This window comes from Ochotona princeps, chromosome 15 (assembly GCF_030435755.1).
Source record: "Ochotona princeps isolate mOchPri1 chromosome 15, mOchPri1.hap1, whole genome shotgun sequence".
Lineage (NCBI taxonomy): Eukaryota > Metazoa > Chordata > Mammalia > Lagomorpha > Ochotonidae > Ochotona > Ochotona princeps.
In genome coordinates this window covers 52,013,181-52,034,117 of record NC_080846.1, presented here as the reverse complement: position 1 = coordinate 52,034,117, position 20,937 = coordinate 52,013,181, and the positions used below count along the sequence as shown (strand labels likewise).

General features: G+C 52.2%; 1 protein-coding gene across 1 annotated transcript in view; it reads left to right on the top strand.

The window, feature by feature from the left end:
* The window catches only part of SCN8A (sodium voltage-gated channel alpha subunit 8), a 192,335-nt gene extending 172,902 nt beyond the window's left edge, over positions 1–19,433 (top strand). The window contains exons 21-27 of the mRNA XM_058673528.1: positions 1,552–1,674; positions 7,094–7,378; positions 9,077–9,130; positions 9,600–9,737; positions 10,621–10,725; positions 12,537–12,807; positions 17,478–19,433. Of these exons, the coding sequence (XP_058529511.1) occupies positions 1,552–1,674; positions 7,094–7,378; positions 9,077–9,130; positions 9,600–9,737; positions 10,621–10,725; positions 12,537–12,807; positions 17,478–18,625 (2,124 nt within the window). The 3' untranslated portion in view covers positions 18,626–19,433. The remainder of the gene's footprint in view (positions 1–1,551; positions 1,675–7,093; positions 7,379–9,076; positions 9,131–9,599; positions 9,738–10,620; positions 10,726–12,536; positions 12,808–17,477) is intronic.
* Positions 19,434–20,937: the final 1,504 nt, after the last annotated feature.

Here is a 20,937-nt window from a genome sequence, read left to right as displayed (position 1 = left end):
ATCTACAACCCTACTTCCCAGGGGAGGAAAGATGAGCCCCATGCATGAGATTCCCTCCAGGGTATTTGTGCTACAATATGGGAAGGAGACTGCTCTGGGATCCCCAGAGCCAGACAGTGTAGGACTTGGTCAGCCAAAGGTGCAGGTGTCTTCCGGGCTAGGCGCCCCTGCAGAACTCCATGTCTGCCTAGGGTCAGGTGCAGGTTAGTGTGCCAGGGTCACGGGCCACTGCTCTGTCAGCCCTGGTAGTACAAGGTAAGTTGGTCTTGGCAAGAGCTGGGAAGCCCTTGACCATGAGCCCAGGAGTCCTCAGACGTCTCTGCATGGATATCAGCACAGCCAACTGCACATGATCACCCAAACTGTGTCCCTTCAGGGGCTGGTAATGTGGGACTTTCATCTTGGCTCTAGAACAGGCAGATTTTATTAATATGAATTTCCTCCTCATCTATAAAATAGTGGGGTGGGGGGAAGGAAGAAACTCCCTCAGGAATTCTTCCAGCTGTTTTGTCTTAACGTTTACTTGAAAGGCAGAAAAAGCCCACGGCAGCCGGGGCTGAGCCAGGCTGAAGCCAGGAGTTCAGAACTTGCCTGGGTCTCCTCCACAGGCGACAGATAGCCAGGTCCTCCCAGTATGCCCACATTGGGAAGCAGCGTAGCCAGGACTCTATGGGACCCGGACATCGCAAGTGGTGGCTTAACCCACATACCTTCCCTACTGCTGGCCGTGATTCCAACAACACGAGTTATGTAGAGTTATCCAGGAACCGACAGAGCCGAGGTCAGTTCTGTGGGGAAGGAGCGGGAACTGTCAGAAAATGTCTGCCGTTCAGTTGTCCAGACGCACCCATGTTCTTTGCTCCCAAGATGGATGGAGGATTTTTAGGGTTCCAAGGAAACGACTTGAGTGAGCTCGCAGAGAGCCAGAAACTCGGTGCCGCTGCTCCTGAGAGCTGCAGTGGCTCATCCAGAATGTCTTGTCAGCTAGACGTGAGAGCAAGTGAGCGAGCACTTGCTCTTGTCCGTCAGCAGGCCAAGTTGTGTGAGTGAGCTGAGGAGGGGCCGCTGGCGTGGAGCACGCGTATTTACCTGTATTCTTTTCCATAGGTGCCATTAAATTTGTCTGGCTTAATTTAATGGGAACTCCTGGGACCCCGCAGACTGTAAAGGGCGAGGGTAAGGCTCTTGTCATCTCTCAGGCTCCTCTCCTTCCAGTGGAACTTCCTCATTCTCTCCCTCCCCCCTCGGCCTCCTCCCCGTGTGTTCTACCGCCTCCTCCTCGCGATTGCCTCCTCCCTTCGTGTTTTCTCTTCGGCCTCTCTCAACCACCTTGCCTTCCAGGTCGTTTTGAGTCAAGTTGAAGTAGGCAGCTGGTGTCACACCCACCTCCTTTACCTGGGGTGGGATGGGGTGGGTGGGCCGATCTGTATCGTCAGTGCTAGGGGCTTTATGCTAACACTCTGGAACCTCTGTTTCTCTTGTTCTTTCCTTTTTCTGTTGTTGTTGTTTGTTTGTTTTTTTTTTTTTTTTTCTTCTTCTGTTTCCGTGTAGGTCTCTTTAGTCAGCCTTATAGCTAATGCCCTGGGCTACTCGGAACTAGGTGCCATAAAGTCCCTTAGGACCCTAAGAGCTTTGAGGCCTTTAAGAGCCTTGTCACGATTTGAAGGGATGAGGGTAAGCTACCAGAGCAGCTGATCCTTCTGCATGCCACTGGAAACTGTGTCAGCATGCTAGAACTGATCACATGGTGGAAAAACCATTCCGAGCCCGCCCAACTGTGTGACGCAGCTGCTGAGCCGAGCCTGCCCTCTCCGCCCTGCACCTGCCCCGGGGTGGGGCGCAGGGGCGTTGCCTTAAAGCTGCCTCATCACATTAAGATCGGCCCCACCCCCCGACAACATGCCATCGTCTCAGTTCACGTGAACATTGGCTCTTCCCATGTGGCCTGGCTTACCTGTAGCGTTCGGGGCGGCTTTCTGGGCTGTTGATCCACTAGGGAGAATCACCAGGTGCAAAGAAGGGGAATTGTATCCCACAGACCCACCGAAAAGCACAGGCTGTAGGCAGGGAGAGCGGCGTCAGCCAGGCGGGGGACCGTGGCCTCGCAGGCAGTCACCGAGACAGCAGCTGAGCAGGGGCTCCTAGGCGTGCCGGCCAGCCTTGCAAGTGGGGACGGAGCAGAATTTGGCGTAGTCCCGGGAGAAGAAATGTGTTTTCTTTCTACTCTGATTCCTCTTATTGCACCTTGTTGTTCTCAGCCCAGTCCCACGAGGACTGGCAGCCTCTTGTCTGGTAGCAAAGCTTCTTCCTCACCCTTTCCCTCCTCTGCCCACGCTCTTGAGTCCCCTAGCCCAACACGAACAAAGCACCGACCAAGGCCCACGCTAGACCAGCGACTCTCAGCTAGATTCCCAAAGCCAAACAATACAAGGCGCCACCTGGGCAAGCAGGTGCCTGCTCGGGTACCTTTCTTGCCTCTTTAGGTTTCAGTGCTTGTGGGTGCGCGCGCGGGCACCTGCGTGTGCACACACACATACCACACAGTCTATTTCCTAAAATTAAATTGCACCACCAACCTTGCTGGTCACCTTTGTCCTATGGTTATCCAGAAGGCTTGTTATTTACTTTAAGGAGACCCAGAAAGCTCATGGCAGCCCACATGTGGAATGCATGCAGGAGAGCAAACCAGAGGACATGCTGTTTGAAACACGCACAGCTCAGGAGTGTGAGCACAAACGTGAACCTGTTCAAGTCGCCCACACGAGGCGGGACTGAGCGGACACACTGGCCACCAGGACCATGCTGCTGCCCTCGCCAGCCTCGGGTCCACGACGGCTGCACCGGCATAGAGACTTGGCTTTGTTGCAGTTTGTTTGGGACCCTGTTTCCTCTGTAGCGCAGTCACAGTCTGGCTTAGTAGGCGTAAGCAGGAAGGACAATTCCACGGCAGGAGAAACCCATGTTTTTAAATTTCAGCAGGCCAACCTGGACTTTCTGAGGCTTTTCTCCCGCGGACAAGAGAGGTTTCAGAGTGTGCGCTGTAAGGCCTTGTTAGGCTCGGGCTAATTTCAGGGGCAGGGCACAGGTGCAGTTGGCTACGGTGGGAATGAGAATGGGGTGCAAGTGCTCTGCCCTACCCAGCTACCACCAGCAGCACACATTTTTCAGAAAGAGCGAAAGTGTTCACAGAGCCTACTTGTCCTGTAAGAACCGACTGTCCACTCTGGTGACAGAAACACTGTGGACGTGATGCGGCTGAAAGCTTTTTGGAGACTGAATGTTTGCAGTATTGTAGCTAAACTCCACAGCCTGGGACCCCCTCCCACCTCACCCCACACACATCCTCACACTGATCCTGGGGCTCCTCAGTGGAGGCCGGCCATACCTGCAGAAAGGCCCAGCAGTGCCCAACCCAGCCTCTGACCTCACGGCTCTGTCTGGATGCCCATTCGTGCCCGCCATGGCTGTGACAGGTATGGGCCTCACCGTCCGCTGGGTGCCTCTTGGCACCCAGGAAATTGTCAGGGTGATCCTAATCCAGGACCCGTTCTCCCGACAGCTCACCTGTTGGCTTTCACAAGAGCTGAGGAGCCCAGAGATCCAAAGTGGATACAATGACAGTCCCAAAAAATTCTGTTTGAGAAACACTAGGAAAAAATCAGTTTTATTTGAAAAAATATCTACATCAAAGGGTTTTCCCCCAGCCACATAAAATAGGAAAGCTCTTGCAAAAGTTTGTGCAAAATGCATACAATGAAAACTGCACATATTTTCCCAAAAACAGTTGGGGCACCAAAAGAAACTTTTACTCCTATTTTCCACAAGCTGTTTGAATTCTCATAATATTGGCATGGATAAGTCTGAACCCAAAGTTATGATTTAAAATCATTGATTTAAAGCATTTCAGGAAGGGAAGCTCTGGGACAGGGGTGGGGATGTATGAGTGGGGAGGGAGGAGACGGAGGGTGTCAGCCATCAGCCCTGACACTGGCTGGGCCCTAGCTGGGCACAGAGAGCTCTGGGGTCCCACTGCTGGCCTGCAGCCTCCCAGCCCTCCTGTGGAAGAGTGACTACAAGAAGGAAAAACTGCATTTGACCCAGTGACAAGCCAAGTGTCAGGTAGATCCATGTTATTTCTTCATGATTGTGATCATAGGGGCACGGGTTTTGCATTGTTGGGGTTCTTCTGTCTGCCAGCACTTGAGAGGTTGCCCTTAGAAAAACTTAAATAATGAGAGCTCTTCAGGAACTGAACACCGTCCATGCAGATGGCCTCAACTGTCCCTGTGCTGCTCCGATCTTGTAGGCTCAGACGTTCACTCAAGAGGGAGCCTTTGACCCCCAGCCTGTCCTGGGCCGCTGACTTCCGTCTCCTCCTCTCTCCTTCCTCAAACCAAAGACCAGAACATTGAAAACACTCCCGCTCCTGACAAAGGAACACTTAATGTAGTTCTTTGCTTTTCTCTCCTCCATAGTAATCTTCATTCAGAGATTTGTTTTGTTTTGTTTTGCTGTGCTTATTCAGTTGTTGAGAATCCATCATAGTGATGCTATGAGACCTGCATGCGTTTTTGTTGTTTGTCAGTGCACAGCTGTCCATGAAGGCCATGTTCCCTCTGCCAGATACTTGAAGCTGTTTGACAGATCTCACCATGCCTGACGAGCAACATCCTAGGCGTTAGAGAGAAGACAAACCCGCCTTAAGAATTAGTAGCCATTGGCATTTTCTCATGGATGAAATGAGATTTGTATCAATTGCTAGGTATAATCTTCCACTGGGCAAGGGGTGGGGGGAGGCACTTTTTAAAACTTGCTAGAACCCAACTTTGAGTCGTTTTTCTAGACTAGCTCCCAACAGTAATGGATTTTCTGCAGTCATTAAAGGCAACGTGGGAGAACAAGTTTCTTAGTTTCTTGCCCCTTTGGTTCTTAAGTCACAGCAAAAGGTCATGTGTGTGGAGCACAGTTCATTTCCACTTTAACCTGTGAGGATTGCTGCTTAGCAGCTCATGTCCTCAGCAAAGAAGAATTACTAATGAGTTTCAGCCACTCTCTATGGTTTTCTTCATAAAACTAAGATAAGAAGCTTACCAAACACTGGATTTTATAGTTTTCTCTGTTGCCTCAGAGAACGAGGCTCAGCCACACCTTTGTGCATGGATTCCTTTGGTGAGATTTGTGCATCTAAACGTCCCAGTAGATCATTCTGTCAGCCGTCCGGTGCTCCCCCTGTGCTGTGACCTTCATCCCATATCTCACTGGGATGCATAGACCCTAGTGGACTCAGGGTCTTCTAGAAGAGGTTCAAGGCCATTATGTTGAAGGTTTCTCTGAGTGGGTGTAGGTTCTGATTCAGGTTTCACTTCTCGGGGCCTGTCTCCCTACTTTCACTGGCCTACTGCAAGGTCATTGCTATGTCATGAAGCTCAGTGACACTGCTGTCCTGTAGATCTGAGCATTGACCTCTCCCCATAACCTCCTCTCTGATTGTTTGGGAAATGATTCTCCCACATAGGGATCGGCCTCTTGCCCATTCGTTTTACCTCGCGTTGCTTTCTGGTGTTCCCACCAAAGGACGAGCAGCAGAATGAGGAGGGAAGTACTCCCATCCGATGACCGGACGAATGTGGTCATCTGACTAAATCCACACGCATTGTGTTCTCCACAGTCATATCGAGAATTTTCCAAATGTCAGCTACTGTGGCTCTACCTGCTCGAAGTGGTCACCATATCACCAAGTCATGAGCATTTTAGATTAAGGAAAGAGCTGTCTGGTCTAGAAGAGGTTCATTGGTCCAAGAATCAAAAAATAACTGCCTTGTACTCCAAAGGTCTATGATCATACATGAGTTGAAGAAACAGAACAGATGTTCCCAGCTAGAAAGGAAGATCCTGAGCAGACTATTGGTGCCTTTTTTTTTTTTTTTTTTTTAATGTAGGATGGACGAAGGAGCTCTTAGCCATGCATTGTGATGAGTAAGAATGCAGTCCAAGGCAGGGAAAATTAATCCACGCAGGCCCATGTGAGAGAGCCCGGAGCTGCCCCCTGGCGGTGATGTACAGCGTGACCGTCCCACCTTTGCATTTGGCCGATGGGCAGCCGGTCATGTCCCCATCCTGGCCCTGCTCCTGCCCTGGAGTGCCGATACACGGATGTGTTGGTGCTTGTTACCGCCTCTGAACAAAACTGCAGGAGAAAAGACTCATTTCTGCTTTACCCACTGTCTTCACTCTATTAATCTTCCTGGATACTGGAAAAAGGAAGAAACAAGCTATTTGCAGATCAGGGTAACCTTTCTGGGCATATCCTACTTAAGATGAGTAGGGAATCAGGGCAGAAATGAGAGCCAGCCCTGTCCTCCATCCCACCCCATGAAATGTTATCCTTGGAATGGGCAGAGACACTTTAGGATTTCCCTAAAGCAGGGGCTCCTCTTAGATGCAGCAAGTCAGAAAATTAACTCCCTTGAGTGGAAAAAGCACATCTGTTTGCATTTTATTTTACACTGTTTGGTAGAGGGAATATAGCTTCTTTTTTTTTTTTTTTTAATTTTTCTTGAGCCTGCAAAATGTGCATGCTCAGCTATTGCCTGAAATAAGATAAGTGCCCTTGCCTGGTCTTACAAGAGATGTTACGTGCCATCGACTGCCTCACCGCCGGTCTCGGAGGGCAGCGCTGTGTGGTTTGAACGAACCTACTTTGTTTTTCAGAGGGGGAATGTCTATTGAAAGGCAGCCCGGGAGCGTGGAACTGCTCACGTTTTTGCCGCAGGGAGCATATTTTCTGAGTTGAGGAGAAAGGAGACTGGAATATAAGCGGTACTTGTTTCAGTCCCAAGTTGGTGCCTGGGATTGAAGAGCAAAGGCGATTGGCCTGAGTTGCAATGAAGATGGTATATGTGAAAATTCCTCCAAAGACAGACATCTTGGCTCCTGCTTGCAGTTCCATCTGATTAGTCTCATCCCAGAGGGAACCTAGATGTTTCCATAGCGCCACAAGCCACACAAATGCCTTTCCCCTCCTGAAAACCAAAAGAAGCATGCCTGCCCAACACCCCCTCCAGACACTCAGCAGCCTCCCCTTCCAACACAGGTGGTGGTGAATGCCTTGGTGGGTGCCATCCCCTCCATCATGAATGTGCTGCTGGTGTGTCTCATCTTCTGGCTGATTTTCAGCATCATGGGAGTTAACCTCTTTGCGGGAAAGTACCACTACTGCTTCAACGAGACCTCCGAGATCCGATTCGAAATTGAGATTGTCAACAACAAAACCGAGTGTGAGAAACTCATGGAGGGGAACAACACGGAGATCAGGTGGAAGAATGTGAAAATCAACTTTGACAATGTCGGGGCAGGCTACCTGGCTCTGCTTCAAGTGGTAAGGAGACGCACCCCGCCCCCTCAGCCCTGCTCACCGCAGCTTGGCGGGAGCCAGGGCGTTCCTTGGGCTGGGATCAAGGAGGAAGCCGTGTCCAAAGGCTTCTCTGGCCCCTACACCTCCAAGGTTTCCCCTGGAAGGGAACCTCATACTGTGCTCAGAAACAAAATGGGGGGCTGCTGTAGAGATCACCTAATCTCCCCAGGCCTGAGTGCATGGCTAAAGAGGCACGGCAGGGGAAATCAAGAGAATTTTAAGTGCACAGACAAGAAAAAGTGATGCTAATTGTGGTAAGAACCAGTTTCCTTGCCTGACAGCTGTGGTGCAGCTCGGTCCATGCCCTGGGGGAAAGCTCTAATGGGTCCTGTCGATCATTCTCTTTTGCCTAATTTCGTTTTATCCCTTACTTGATTGTCTTTTGTTGTTGAGGGGGGCGGGGCACATCTGGCAAACCATTCCATGTAGCAAAAACTCACCAGTTGACTCAGTTGCAGATTGGAGTTATATTCTACTGATTGGATACAGAACTCTGGTCAAACCCCTCAGCCTCTCTTTGTTCCGTCATCCGAAGTGTAGATAGTAAGACCTCACTTGGTGGTTAGCAGGATTGGTGATTTTTTTTTTTTTTTAAGTTTCTACACACAATGCTCACCCCATGGGAAGGATAGATGATAATTGCTATGTGCGTTTTCAATACAGTTGTTGCCAGGCTTTCATCATGCACTTGTTGAGAATATTAAAAGTATTCATGCAGGTAAAGCCCTGGCCCTAACAGTGCACACATAGGAAGCAGGCACTCATTGTGAGCTGGCAATAAAAGAATGAGTGGAATGAGCAGGAATGTTTCATACTCGTAAGCTCTTTTGCTTGTGTTCGCCCCCAGGTCAAGAAATGACACCCACACATTAAATTGGGGCAGCTCCGGGAAACAAGTGCACGTCAACCAGCCAGTCAGATCCTGGGGTTCCCCAAGTCCCCAAGTCGCCACCCAATGCCGGCCAGACACTACCGGCTTGGTAGTGCCAGGGCCTTCCCTTGAGTAAAGCTTCCCACACCCTGGAAGGTTATAGAATCCAGTGGAGTCACTAAAATATGGAGAATATGGATCTGCTTAGCCATGATTGATTCCAAGCAAGCAAGACTCTCCAGAACCCCCGGTGCTTATTTAGCATTTTGGAAGAGGCTTCTCAGTGGAGGGTGGCATTCCTTCAGTAGGTCCCTGCCGTTTGCTCATAAATATGCATTTGCTATAGCCTTCTGAGGCACCTGTTACAGGCCTTTTCTAACAGTGTTGATCCAGTCACCACTGTGTCTTGTTAGTCTCAGGGACTTTCTTGGGTACAAGAGTACCCAAAACAGTCCATGGAAAAGTGGTTGCAGAGTTTATGTTCATGCACAGAACAGTTAAATCTGTGCATAGGTGTTTTTTTTTTTTTCCCATACTGCACACTTCGAGTGAACATTTTGAAGGCATCTCTTAGGCGTGCGTTTCAGTGGTCTTTTTGCACCAAAATTAAACTTACATCTTTAATTCCATTTTCCACCAAGTTTGTGGAGTCCCCTTGTGTTAAGCAGCAGAAGATTCTGTGTCCATGGGAGGAGGCTGTTACTGAACTGCAGCCTGGCCTCTAGGACTCTTGCCCAGGCTCCTGCCCACCTGCTTCCAGGCACAGGCTCATGACTCCCTCTGTTTGCCAGGCAACCTTCAAAGGCTGGATGGACATCATGTATGCAGCTGTGGACTCCCGCAAGGTAAGGCACCGTGGTTCCGGGGCCCGGCTGGAGGGAGGGAGGGAGGGGTGTGGGTGGCGGGAAGAGTGGCCATTGTATTGTAACCATCTGTGACTCATTTTGCGGATTACAGATCATTCTCCTCCTCCCAGTAAGTCATCTCGCGCTCTCTCTCTCTCTCTCTCTGACATTTGGCTCCAGGTGTTTGGACTGTTGAGTAGCACTTAGCCCCAGGGGAGCCATCTGCTCTGCTCTCCTGCTTGGAAAGAAGTGTGATTCCCAGCACACAGCACCCCCTCCCCCTTGCCTCATGTCCTGCACAGCCTCCACAGTCACACAGGACAGCACCTGCCGGTGTGGAGGACCTCTAGGGCTCCCTCCCAACCCTCAGCTCAGATGCAGCTCATGGGGCCAGCATCTTGGCGCTTGACCTTGGCCCTGGTCCCCAAGCCAGGAGCTGACTCTGTCCTTTTCTCCTACCCCTTGACAGCCTGACGAGCAGCCTAAATATGAGGATAACATCTACATGTACATCTATTTTGTCATCTTCATCATCTTCGGCTCCTTCTTCACCCTGAACCTGTTCATTGGTGTCATCATCGATAACTTCAATCAACAAAAGAAAAAGATAGGTCTCCTCCCCTCCTTGCTGGTGGTTGGGGGTCTAGCTAGCTGGCAGGCACTCTGCCCTCCTCTCTAAAGAACAAGAGTCCCTGCTTCTCTTTTTCCACTAGCTGCATGGCACCTCAGTGTCTCAGTGGTCCTTACAGAACGTGAACCCCTACCAGCTCATTCTGTTTGGGACTGGATGGGGTGGCTTGCCACACTGACCAATGGTCTTTTATTCTTGAGGCCAGGTTACCAGTTTGTGAGGGAAGCCAGATGATCCCTCTGGCAGCAGGGTGAGGGAGCCGGAGAAGGAAGCAGATGAACGGCCGCAATGTGCGGCAAGGAAGGGCTAGATTGAAAGCCAGACACGTGGCCCCCTGCACCATCCAGACTTGAGAGCTCACCCTTGGAAAAATTCCCCTCCTTATTTAGCCCAAAGTTCCCAAAGCCAAAAGATGACCCCGAGTCTAGTCCTTCCCAGTAAACACTAAGAAGCCCTCCAATGGCCTTCTTGCCCCAGAGCTTCTCAAGTTGGAAGTTGCCTATGATGAATGAGCCATTGACCAGATGTAAATGTCTGCTTCTTGAGACTCTAAAAATTTTGATCAAGAAAGCGAGGCAGAAATTCGTAGTGAGACTCTGAGCTGTGACTGGCTCTCAAGTCCACACTTGCCAGGTAATCTGTAATGGGATCAGCACTTGGCCGATCTCCCAAAGCCCGGGCTGCCCGCCAAGGCAGGGATCTCACGGAAGAGGGATACATGATGCCAGGTTGGCCTCACGCTGGGACAGCTTTTAGCTAAACCAACCGCGGAAGAGGAGGACGGACTGGTCCCCGTCTCCTTTGAGCACCTCCAGAGAGCCACTTGTAACTGCGTCTCCCCTTGTCTTCCCTCCTTTACTTTGGAGGCCAGGACATCTTCATGACGGAGGAGCAGAAGAAATACTACAACGCCATGAAGAAGCTGGGCTCCAAGAAGCCCCAGAAACCCATCCCCCGCCCACTGGTGAGTACACTAGGTAGGCCGAGGGCAGAGCCAGACACCTGTGGCCAAAGAGAGGCATCACTGAGCATCCTGTGAGGAAGGGAGAGGTGAGCGACAGACTGCCTAGTGCCTGCTGCTCCTCCTCCAGACAGAACACATGGACAGGACAGCAGAGAAGCAGGGGTTACAGCCTGGAGTGGCTCCCACGCTGCTTCGTCCATGACCCATCCTGCTGAGCCCACTCTGGGAGAGGCAGACAGAAAGTAACAATGGACTTGAAAAACGAAAGCCAATCTTTGGCTTTCGTCCATCCTCAGCAAGTGAGTCTTCTGGCTGTTTGTGGGCAGAAGGGGAGTCAAGTCGGATGCCCTGATTTCCTCTCCTGAAGCAGCCTTCAGACAGCACAGGCCTTGGCTGGGACTCAGTGTTGGCTTTCCCAAGTTCTTCCCCAAGCATCCCCCTTCTCCGATCCTTGCATCACCTCTGCACCTGCTGTGGCCCTGGTGCTGCAGGACAGGTACAAACCACCGCATCAGAGTCATCAGAAAAACCGGCTAAGCCCAAGGCAGTGGGCACGTGTCAGAAAGAAGTCAAGAATCTCAAACGCTGGATGTGTACTTTGCATTTTGCATTAGAAATGGGACTGAAGCAAGAGGGAAAGGACATGATGCATAAAACCACATCCAGTCCTTTGCATGTGAGGGGTGTGTTTTCTTCCACTAAAGTCACTGGTCCACAGGGCGGGTTTTGTAGCCCAGCAGATTAAGCCGGGCTGGGGACTCCCACATCCCATTTTGTGAGTGCCGGGTTGAATCCTAGCTACTCCACTTCTGTTCGGCTTCTTGCTAACGCACGCTAGGAGCCAGCAGTGATGCCTCAAAGCACCTGCCAACCAGGCAGGAGAGCTGCATGGAGTTCCTGGCTCCTGCCGTTGGTCCGGCCCAGCCCCACCAGTGGCAGGCATGTGGGGGTGGGTGCTTGCTCTTTTTCTTTCTCTTTCTGCTCTCTCCTCTTTCACTCTCTGGTAAATAAATAAGTTCTTAAAAAATAACCTTAGTATAGTAAAGAAGCATTAATTAAGAAGTGATCTACATTTTGCTCAGCAAATATCCACTGAACACCTAAGAATCTTTTGTGATTAGCAAAATGTAGAAATGTTGCCTTGCAGCTTTCAGTTAAGGGAAGACAGAGAGGAAGTAAGTAAATGGCTACCATAGATTGTGGGACGTCCTGGGGGGCAAGTAAGTGAGCGGCATGGCCAAGAACAGAGGCCGCAGGGTGGGTCTGCATCGGCCTGGCCCTCACCTCCTCTGGAAGCCGACAGGATGGCAGCCCGGTGCCACCAGGTGACAGGTGATGTTGCGTGCTTGGAGGAAGCATCAGCAGGGCTTTCTTGGAACAGGTGCAAGGCAAGGGAGAAGCAGCAGCCAAGGATAAGCCTTGGCTTTCCGGCTCCAGAGCCTGGAGAAATAAGTGAAATTTGGAGAAGAAGGAGAGGTGGTGCGGTGGTGATGGCTCAAGTATGGGAGGAAAAAGTGGGGATTTGGCACTTGGTCCAAGGAACCGGCTAGAGTGGGCACAGGTGCAGTAGTGTGGTATAAGCAGTAGGAACGTATGGGCTCTCCCAGCACCACAGTCTTGGAATGAAGAGTTAGGGTAGCCGCAAAGGGTACCCTCGGTTGACGGTGGGGGGACAGTCAGAGACACCAGGGACAGGGGCTGGGTGGAGCCAGGCGGATGGAGTCTCCCAGAGAGAAGAAGCCAGCTGGCCACCAGGGCCCCACTCGGAAGAGACTGCCTGAGTCCCGTTGTCTCTCCCTCCTCCCCGCCAGAACAAAATCCAGGGCATCGTGTTCGACTTTGTGACGCAGCAAGCTTTTGACATTGTCATCATGATGCTCATCTGCCTTAACATGGTGACGATGATGGTGGAAACGGACACGCAGAGCAAGCAGATGGAGAACATCCTCTACTGGATCAACCTGGTCTTCGTCATCTTCTTCACCTGCGAGTGCGTGCTCAAGATGTTTGCCCTGAGGCACTACTACTTCACCATCGGCTGGAACATCTTCGACTTTGTGGTGGTCATCCTGTCCATTGTGGGTGAGTGGGCGGGGCGCACGGGGGGGGGGCTTGTGTCACATGACCTGGGACAGATGTGCAGCCCCCGCTTCATCTGGATGACCACTGCAGTGAGTTAGCGCTGGGCAGAAACTGTGTGACTAGGCGGGGTGGGCGGGGCAGAAAAAAAAGGAGAGAAAGTATTGAGCTAGATCTTAACAAAATCCATCTGGAAGCTTCTTGTGATGCTTTTGCTGCTGCGCTGCTGAGAGAAGCATTTGTGTGCTGGGATTGGACAGCAGGCTGGGACAGTCTGTGCCTGGATGACCTCATTTGGGCCCCAGGAAAACCCCAGAAGCAGTTGTCTATTTGCATGGTCCCAGTGGAGTGGTGCAAGGTCACTCAGCAGGGAGGCGGCAGAAGCAGAGCTTGAGCAGGCCCCAAAGTGACCTGCGCTTTGCTCAGTGACCACGTGCATTTTGCTTTGGCCTAAAGCAAGGCAAGAGAGATCCTGGCAGGTGAGGCAGGTGATGCTACCCAGGGGCTGCCCTCCCTGTAAGGCATCTTGAGACATGCAGGTAGAACTGCCTGAGACCTCAGGAGAGTCAGTGCCAGGGCCCTGTTGGCCTGTCTGGTCTGAACAAGGTGGCATCTCTGAATCCTGAAGGCGGCTGGCTTCCCCTGGCCCAACTCTTGGTCTGTGCTTCAGAGCAGTGGGGGCAAAAGTATGTGGACCTCGCGTGTCCCCTGTTAAAATCCCCTTGGGGAACATGGCACCTTCATTCCCCTTTGGAGGTTTCCCAGGGCACACAGGCCCTGGGAAGCTCTTGGAGCCCCCACAGGAGGATCCAGTGTGACTTGGGCATGCCTTCCTGCCTGGTTGGACCACAGCACCCTTCTGCCGGTGCAAGAAATGCTGTGGCACGTTTGCATGGCATGTACCCACCACATGCCAGCTGTTACACTGAGCACCTTCGGCTTCCGCCACCCACCTGGCACCCCTCTGAGGTCTTGAGAGGTGAGGCACCAGGGGGCCACCAGTTGGTGTCGCAGCAAGTAAGCAGGCAGGGCCCAGCCCACATCCTGGCCTCTGGGGCCCACTCCCAGTGTCCCACAGAACACGTGCCAGGCGGGACTGCCCTGGCCCACTGCTGGTGAGCTTTTCCGCTTGTCCACTGTTGAGTGGCATAGAAGTTCCACAGACTACATCATGCCCCAGGCCTTCCATGGGCGTCTCAGGTAAATAGGGGGAATGAGTGAGAGCTAATAACTGGAAATTTACTCAAACACCATTGATTTGTTTAGGAATTATCTTTTTTTTTTTTTAAGATTTATTTTCTTGGAGCTGCACTGTGGCACCTCAGTAGAGCTACCACCTGCAGTGCTGGTATCCCACAGAGGCTCCAGTTTCTGTTTCATTGTGCCACTTCTGATCCAGCTCCCTGCTGAATGGCCTGGGAAAGCAGCAGAGGGTGACCCAAGTGTTTGAGACCCTGCACCTACATGGGAGACCTGGAAGAGGCTCCTGGCTCCTGGCTTCAGATTGGTTCAGCTGTAGCCATTGTGGCCACTGGGGGATTCCTTCTCTCTCTCTAACTTTCTATCTATCTAACTCTCTATCTTTAAAAAAAGATTTAATTTATTTGAAAGGCAAAGCTACAGCTTCAAGCCACTAATTTACTCCCCAAATGGCCGTAATAGCAGGAGCTGGGCCAGGCTGAAGCCAGGAGCCAGGAGCTTCTTTCAAGTCTCCCAGGTGGATGCAGGGAGGGGCCCAAGCACTGGGGCCGTCCTCTGCTACTTTCCCAGGCCATTCAGCAGGGAGCAGCTGGATTAGAAGTGGGGTAACTGAGACACAAAGTGGCGCCCCTATGGGATGCTCGCGTTGCAGGTGTCCACATTATCCATTCTATCACAACCCCAGCCACGCACCTTTCATTCCATTTGAAAAGCAAACAGGCAGAACTCTCCCAACTGCTGGCTCACTCCGCAGTTGCCCACAGCAGCCAGAGCTGGGCCAAGCCATAACCAGCAGCGTGGCGCTCCAGCTGGGTCTCCCATAGGGAGCAGCAGAGGCTCAGCTGCTTAAGCTGGGCCCAACCCTCCCACCCATGATATGCATTACAAGCAGGAAGAGCCGGGACTCAAACAGGTTCTCTACTATGAGCATCTCAAGCAGCAGCTTCAGTACCACATCAAACATCTACCGCTCTTCAAGAGTTAAGAGAAGTTAGGTAAAACTCTTCCTGGAGTCACTCAGAGTGTCCCTTGAAGTGGTGTTCCCATGGCCTGGACTGCTGTCTGCCCCATTTCTGTGGAAAACAAACGTGTTCTGCCTTGCCCATCGTCTTCCCTCTGCAGCAAGTATGGCTTACACATCCCTCATCCTAAGATGCTAAATCCAAAGTGCTGGGAAACCTAAATCAAGCAGGAAACTTCACCTCGTGTAACAGGTCACAGTCCACACACCTGCACACGCAAAGTGCTGTGAAAATGGCCTTTGTGACCATGTCTGTATGTGAGACAAGCACAAACTTCATGTTTAGATTGGGGCCCTTATATCTCATAATATATATATGCAAGTATTCCAAAATTCACATCCCCAAACCCGTCTTGTCCCGAATATTTTGGATAAGGGATGGCTCAGCTTGGGGGAACTCCTGATGCACGGGTGTCACCTGATCCCTGGTGGGCACTGAGTGTGACTTCACTGAGGAATGAGAAGAGGCAGCTGAGAAGTCATCTTAGGTCCTGTGGGACAGAGATTTTTCTAGGAACTCAAATACCCCCGTGGGTCTCCAGTTCCTGAAGGAGCTGCAAGAGGTTGTTTGGCTTACTCTGTGGATTTCTGCAAACTCTTCTCTTCTGAAAATTGACCATTTCCAGGCTTTAAAACCTCCAAGGAGGAGGTCCAGAGTGATGGCTCAGTTGGCTAATCCCTCCCCTGTAAGTGCCAGCATCCCATATGGATATCGGTTCATGTCCTGACTGTTCCACTTCCCATCCAGCTCCCTGCTTGTGGCCTGGGAAAGCAGTGGAGGACGGCCCAAAGCCTTGGGATCCTGCACCCATATGGGAGACCTAGAGGAGGCTCCTGGCTCCTGGCTTCAGGTCAGCTCAGCTTTGGCCATTGTGGCCACTTGGGGAGTGAATCAACAGGAAAAAGATTTTTCTCAAAAACCCTGCAGGTGGTGGCAGGCACTGAGGTGCGGCATCCTAGTGTGGGAGTACTGGTTCATGTTGTCTTCCAACTTAGAACGCTCCTGGGATGTGGCAGGGGAGAGGGAAGGTACCTGGGTCCCTGGCACCCATGTGGGGGATGTGCCTGGAGCTCCTGCACCTGCTGCAGGCTGGCCTGCATCCTGCTGTTGTGGTCATTGAGGGAGTGACCCAAAGGATGGAAGATCAAAACTCCTCTCTCTCTCTCTGTTGCTCTTTCAAGTAAATAAATATGATTAAATTTAAAAAAACTTTATTTAAATAGAGGAATTCAGTAGCCTTTTATTTGCGAATTCTTATGGATGAAAGACTGCCCTAGTTAGACTCGGTCCCTCGTGTTCGTGGAAGCCTCGTAGCTAGTCAGGGCTTGGACAGCGAGAGGAAATACTGACACCTTCCTCTGCCCCAGCTTCTCCTCTCCTGATCCTGCTATGCCTCCTTAGCATCACAGCTTCTCTGTGGGTTTTTGGGTTTTTTTTTTTTTTAAGATTTGTTTATTCTTATTTGAAAGAGTTACAGCATGAGAAAGCAAGAGAGAGGTCTTCCATCCACTGGTTGATTCCCCCAGATGGATGCCACCCTGGATCTTCCCACGTGGGTGTCGAGGCCCATGCATTTGGCCACCCTCCACTGCTTCTCCAGGCACATAGCAGGGAGCTGCATGGGAAGGAGAGCCTCCAGGACTTGAACCTGCGCCCATGTGGGAGAGGCCCCAGCACCTATCTGCAATTTCAGACAGCAGCCTGAGGGAGGTTGGGCGTAGATAGGGATCACACAATTCTCTCTCCCACTTTTGTGAAGAAGTCCATCTAGATCTAAAAGGATAGATAGTTGAGTGGGGGGCTGGCATTGTGGCATAGAGGTTAAGCCACTGCTGGCAGCACTTTCTGGATTCCCAGTATTGGTGTGCCAGTTTGAGTCTTGGCAGCTCTGCTTCTGATCCAACACCCTGTTAGGTACCCAGATGAAGCAGAGGATGGCCACGCACGTGGGTCCCTGCACTCACTTGGGATGCCCAGGTGGAGTTCCTGTTTTCTGGCTTTAGTGTGACCCATCCTTGACTGTGATGGGTAGTGAACCAGTGGGTTCAAGATCCTTCTCGCTCTCCCTTCCTGCCTCTCTCTGTGTGTTGTCATTCAGCCTCTCAAATGAACAGAAATCTTTAAAACCAGATACAGTAGCATTTCCGAGGTGTGCTGGGATGCTCTGTCTTGCTCAGGGGCTCATGCTGTGAACTAGATGGATGGTTCTAGAGTGACACGCACGTTAGGGTCCCAGATGCCCTGGGGATGGACAGGGAGGAAGCAGGCGTGGATAGGTGTTCGCCTCTCTGGAACCTGCAGGCCAGGCACAGCTCTGAATGTTTCGTGGAAATGAACCACTGCCCAGCAAGGCGCTGACTCTGCAAAACCCTTTGAACTGCACAGAGAGCAGGTTAAAAACAACATAGCAAAAGGGCCTCTCTGAGCTCTTCCTGTGTTCCCCCCTCTTAGGAATGTTCCTGGCCGACATCATCGAAAAGTACTTTGTTTCTCCCACCCTCTTCCGAGTCATCCGATTGGCCCGTATCGGGCGCATCTTGCGTCTGATCAAGGGTGCCAAGGGAATTCGCACTCTGCTCTTTGCCTTAATGATGTCCTTGCCGGCCCTGTTCAACATCGGCCTCCTGCTCTTCCTGGTCATGTTCATCTTCTCCATCTTCGGCATGTCCAACTTCGCCTACGTGAAGCACGAGGCCGGCATCGACGACATGTTCAACTTCGAGACGTTCGGCAACAGTATGATCTGCCTGTTTCAGATCACCACCTCGGCCGGCTGGGACGGCCTGCTGCTGCCCATCCTCAACCGGCCGCCGGACTGCAACCTGGAGAAGGAGCACCCGGGCAGCGGCTTCAAGGGGGACTGCGGGAACCCGTCCGTGGGCATCTTCTTCTTCGTGAGCTACATCATCATCTCCTTCCTCATCGTGGTCAACATGTACATCGCCATCATCCTGGAGAACTTCAGCGTGGCCACGGAGGAGAGCGCCGACCCCCTGAGCGAGGACGACTTCGAGACCTTCTACGAGATCTGGGAGAAGTTCGACCCCGACGCCACGCAGTTCATCGAGTACTGTAAGCTGGCGGACTTCGCCGACGCGCTGGAGCACCCGCTGCGGGTGCCCAAGCCCAACACCATCGAGCTCATCGCCATGGACCTGCCCATGGTGAGCGGAGACCGCATCCACTGCCTGGACATTCTCTTCGCCTTCACCAAGCGGGTCCTGGGAGACAGTGGGGAGCTGGACATCCTGAGGCAGCAGATGGAGGAACGGTTCGTGGCGTCCAACCCTTCCAAAGTGTCTTACGAGCCCATCACGACCACGCTGCGGCGCAAGCAGGAGGAGGTGTCAGCCGTGGTCCTGCAGCGCGCCTACCGCGGACACCTGGCACGGCGGGGCTTCATCTACAAAAAGACAGCTTCCAACAAGCTGGAGAACGGAGGCGCGCAGCGGGAGAAGAAGGAGAGCACGCCGTCCACGGCCTCGCTCCCATCCTACGACAGCGTGACCAAACCCGAGAAGGAGAAGCAGCAGCGGGCCGAGGAAGGCAGGAGGGAAAGAGCCAAAAGACAGAAAGAGGTCCGGGAGTCCAAATGTTAGGGCGGCCAGAGGAGCCGCCACGCCACGCCACGCCATGCCACGCCGATGTAATACTTGCAAGTGAACGATTGTTTACAGACTTCCCGCATCCCTATCAACTCAGAACAGCTGTGGGGACACTAACCCGAAGAAGACCTATGCCAAATGTAGTCTGCTTTCCATGTCCCACGGTTGCATCTCGAGCAGTGACCTGCCAAGGGGCAAAGGACCCTGCTCCCTGGACTCAAAGATTTTTTTTTTTCTAACTTGCTTGGGCAGGTGGTTACTGCATGTTCCACATCAGTCAATGCAGCTTAGGACAAAACTAACAGGATACAAAAACACACACGACAGAGGAGAGACTGCCGAGACCGGCAGCGTTTCTACTGCAGCCAAATGGATTTTTTTTTTTTTTCATTCTGTCGATTCTTGGAAACAGAAAAGCATCACTTGAAAAGTTTGTTCATGCAAACTACCTTTGCATTCTCACCTTAGTTAAGCTAAAGCGGCACAAAGAAAACACACACACACCCATACACCACAGACAACATGCAGTCATTTGCCTTCAGCCCACATCATCTAATTGTTAGTTTATTTGACACAGAGCGTATCTTCTCCACATGGGCGTTGCGTGCTTTGGAGATGGGTGGGGGTGAACAGTCCCCTTCCTTCACACTGAGGAAGGCTTGCTCAGGCCAGTTCCAAAACATCGTGCCCGTTCCATGCGTAGAAACGATTTGCATGATGGCATGCCGTGATCATAAGTCATGCATGACATTCATACGCCACAGGACACTTCCTCTTGCATCCCTCCTCTCCCCACCGTCCCCCCCCCCACCTAGCCACACACAGGGTCAGCCTTCAGACAGGTCCCAGCCCTGCGCGGCTCACTATCTTTGAAGAAAACTTGGTAAGAGGTCCACACCAGCCAAGGTTCTGGATGAGTCCATGAAGGTCTTTTCATACACAGTTTCCGGGTAGGAAAAACATAACCCAACCAACTGACCGCACCGCCGCCACCGCCAAAACCGCCAACAGAAACAAGCAGATGGATCCGTTGCGTGTGTACATTTAACAGACGCCTCTGAACCTACAGCCATCGTTGCCCAGCCCGCGAGATGAACTCAGCAGTGCTGCTGTGCGTCCAGTACCCGGGGAGACTTGTACTATTAACCATCACTGTAAAACCAAATCCTAGGGCTTAACAAACATTTCATTTGTATCTTGCAATATTTTCCAACGATTGTTTACCCTTCATCCTGGAGAACTGACACTCGAGGTGCCAGTGCTATCAGAGTAGCATGTGGTCTCTAGTGGGGGCCAGCTGGGGAACCAAGAAGGACCTTGCCACTGGCGGCGGGGGGCAGGGAATTGGGGGGAGTTCTGATGTGCCCGCTTCGTTCGTTCTCCTGTCCTCCTGCGTTGTGGCCTTCTCCCAGGGCAGGAGGGGCCTCGAGTTGCCCATAGAGACGGAACAGACCCTCTCTCGCTCAGGCAAAGGGTTTGTCCCGAGCTCCCACCTGCCTGCTTCCTTCCTCCATTCCTTCTGCACCTGTTCCTTGAAGGCGGGCGGGGGAGTGGGCAGGCAACGGCACTGGGGGGTGGGGCATAGCTGTGGTTTCTGTCACAATGACAAGGAGACTGCCAGAGGTGGGAAGGAGGAGCAGAGAAGGAGCCGCCACCTCTGAATCAAGCCCACCTGGCCTCTCCACTGCACTGTTTCCTGAAAGAGCAGCCCTTCCTAGTAATCCTTTAGAATACCCTCCATCCTTCCCCTACCCCCTGCTCCACGCCAGCGCATGCCCTTCAGGCCAGTTCTACTCCAGCCTTAGCGACCTGCCATTTGTCACTGGGGGTGGCTTCTGGGGGGTGGGCAGCATCCACGCTTGCGTTCCTTCTCCTGCTGTGTTTAGTCACCCCCCCGGGGCGGGATGGGAGTCGGGGTGGGGGGGATGTCCCCATTCAGTGACTTAACTCCAAAGTCAATAGGCTGCACCTGTCAGCAAGTAGACACCAAGAATGAGGAGAGAGAGAGAGGGAGAGACTTGAGCGTGGAAACCAACTCCAAGTTCTTCCAGGGCCCTCCCCCAGAAGAGAGAGGGACACGCAGCCCGTCCTGGGACACACGGATCTGCCCTGTAGTCAAGCATGTTGGGTGTCGTCCCGCAGCCCACCTGGCTAGTTTTGTATAGAACCAACCACCGGAAGCAGAGCTGCCACCCCTGTCGCAGAACTGTCACTCTGGCCCGAGCCGGCTGCCATGACGTCTGCAGAATTTTTGTACTACACCCAACACCAGATTGGGAAGGGCATCTCTCTTCCATGACCCTGCT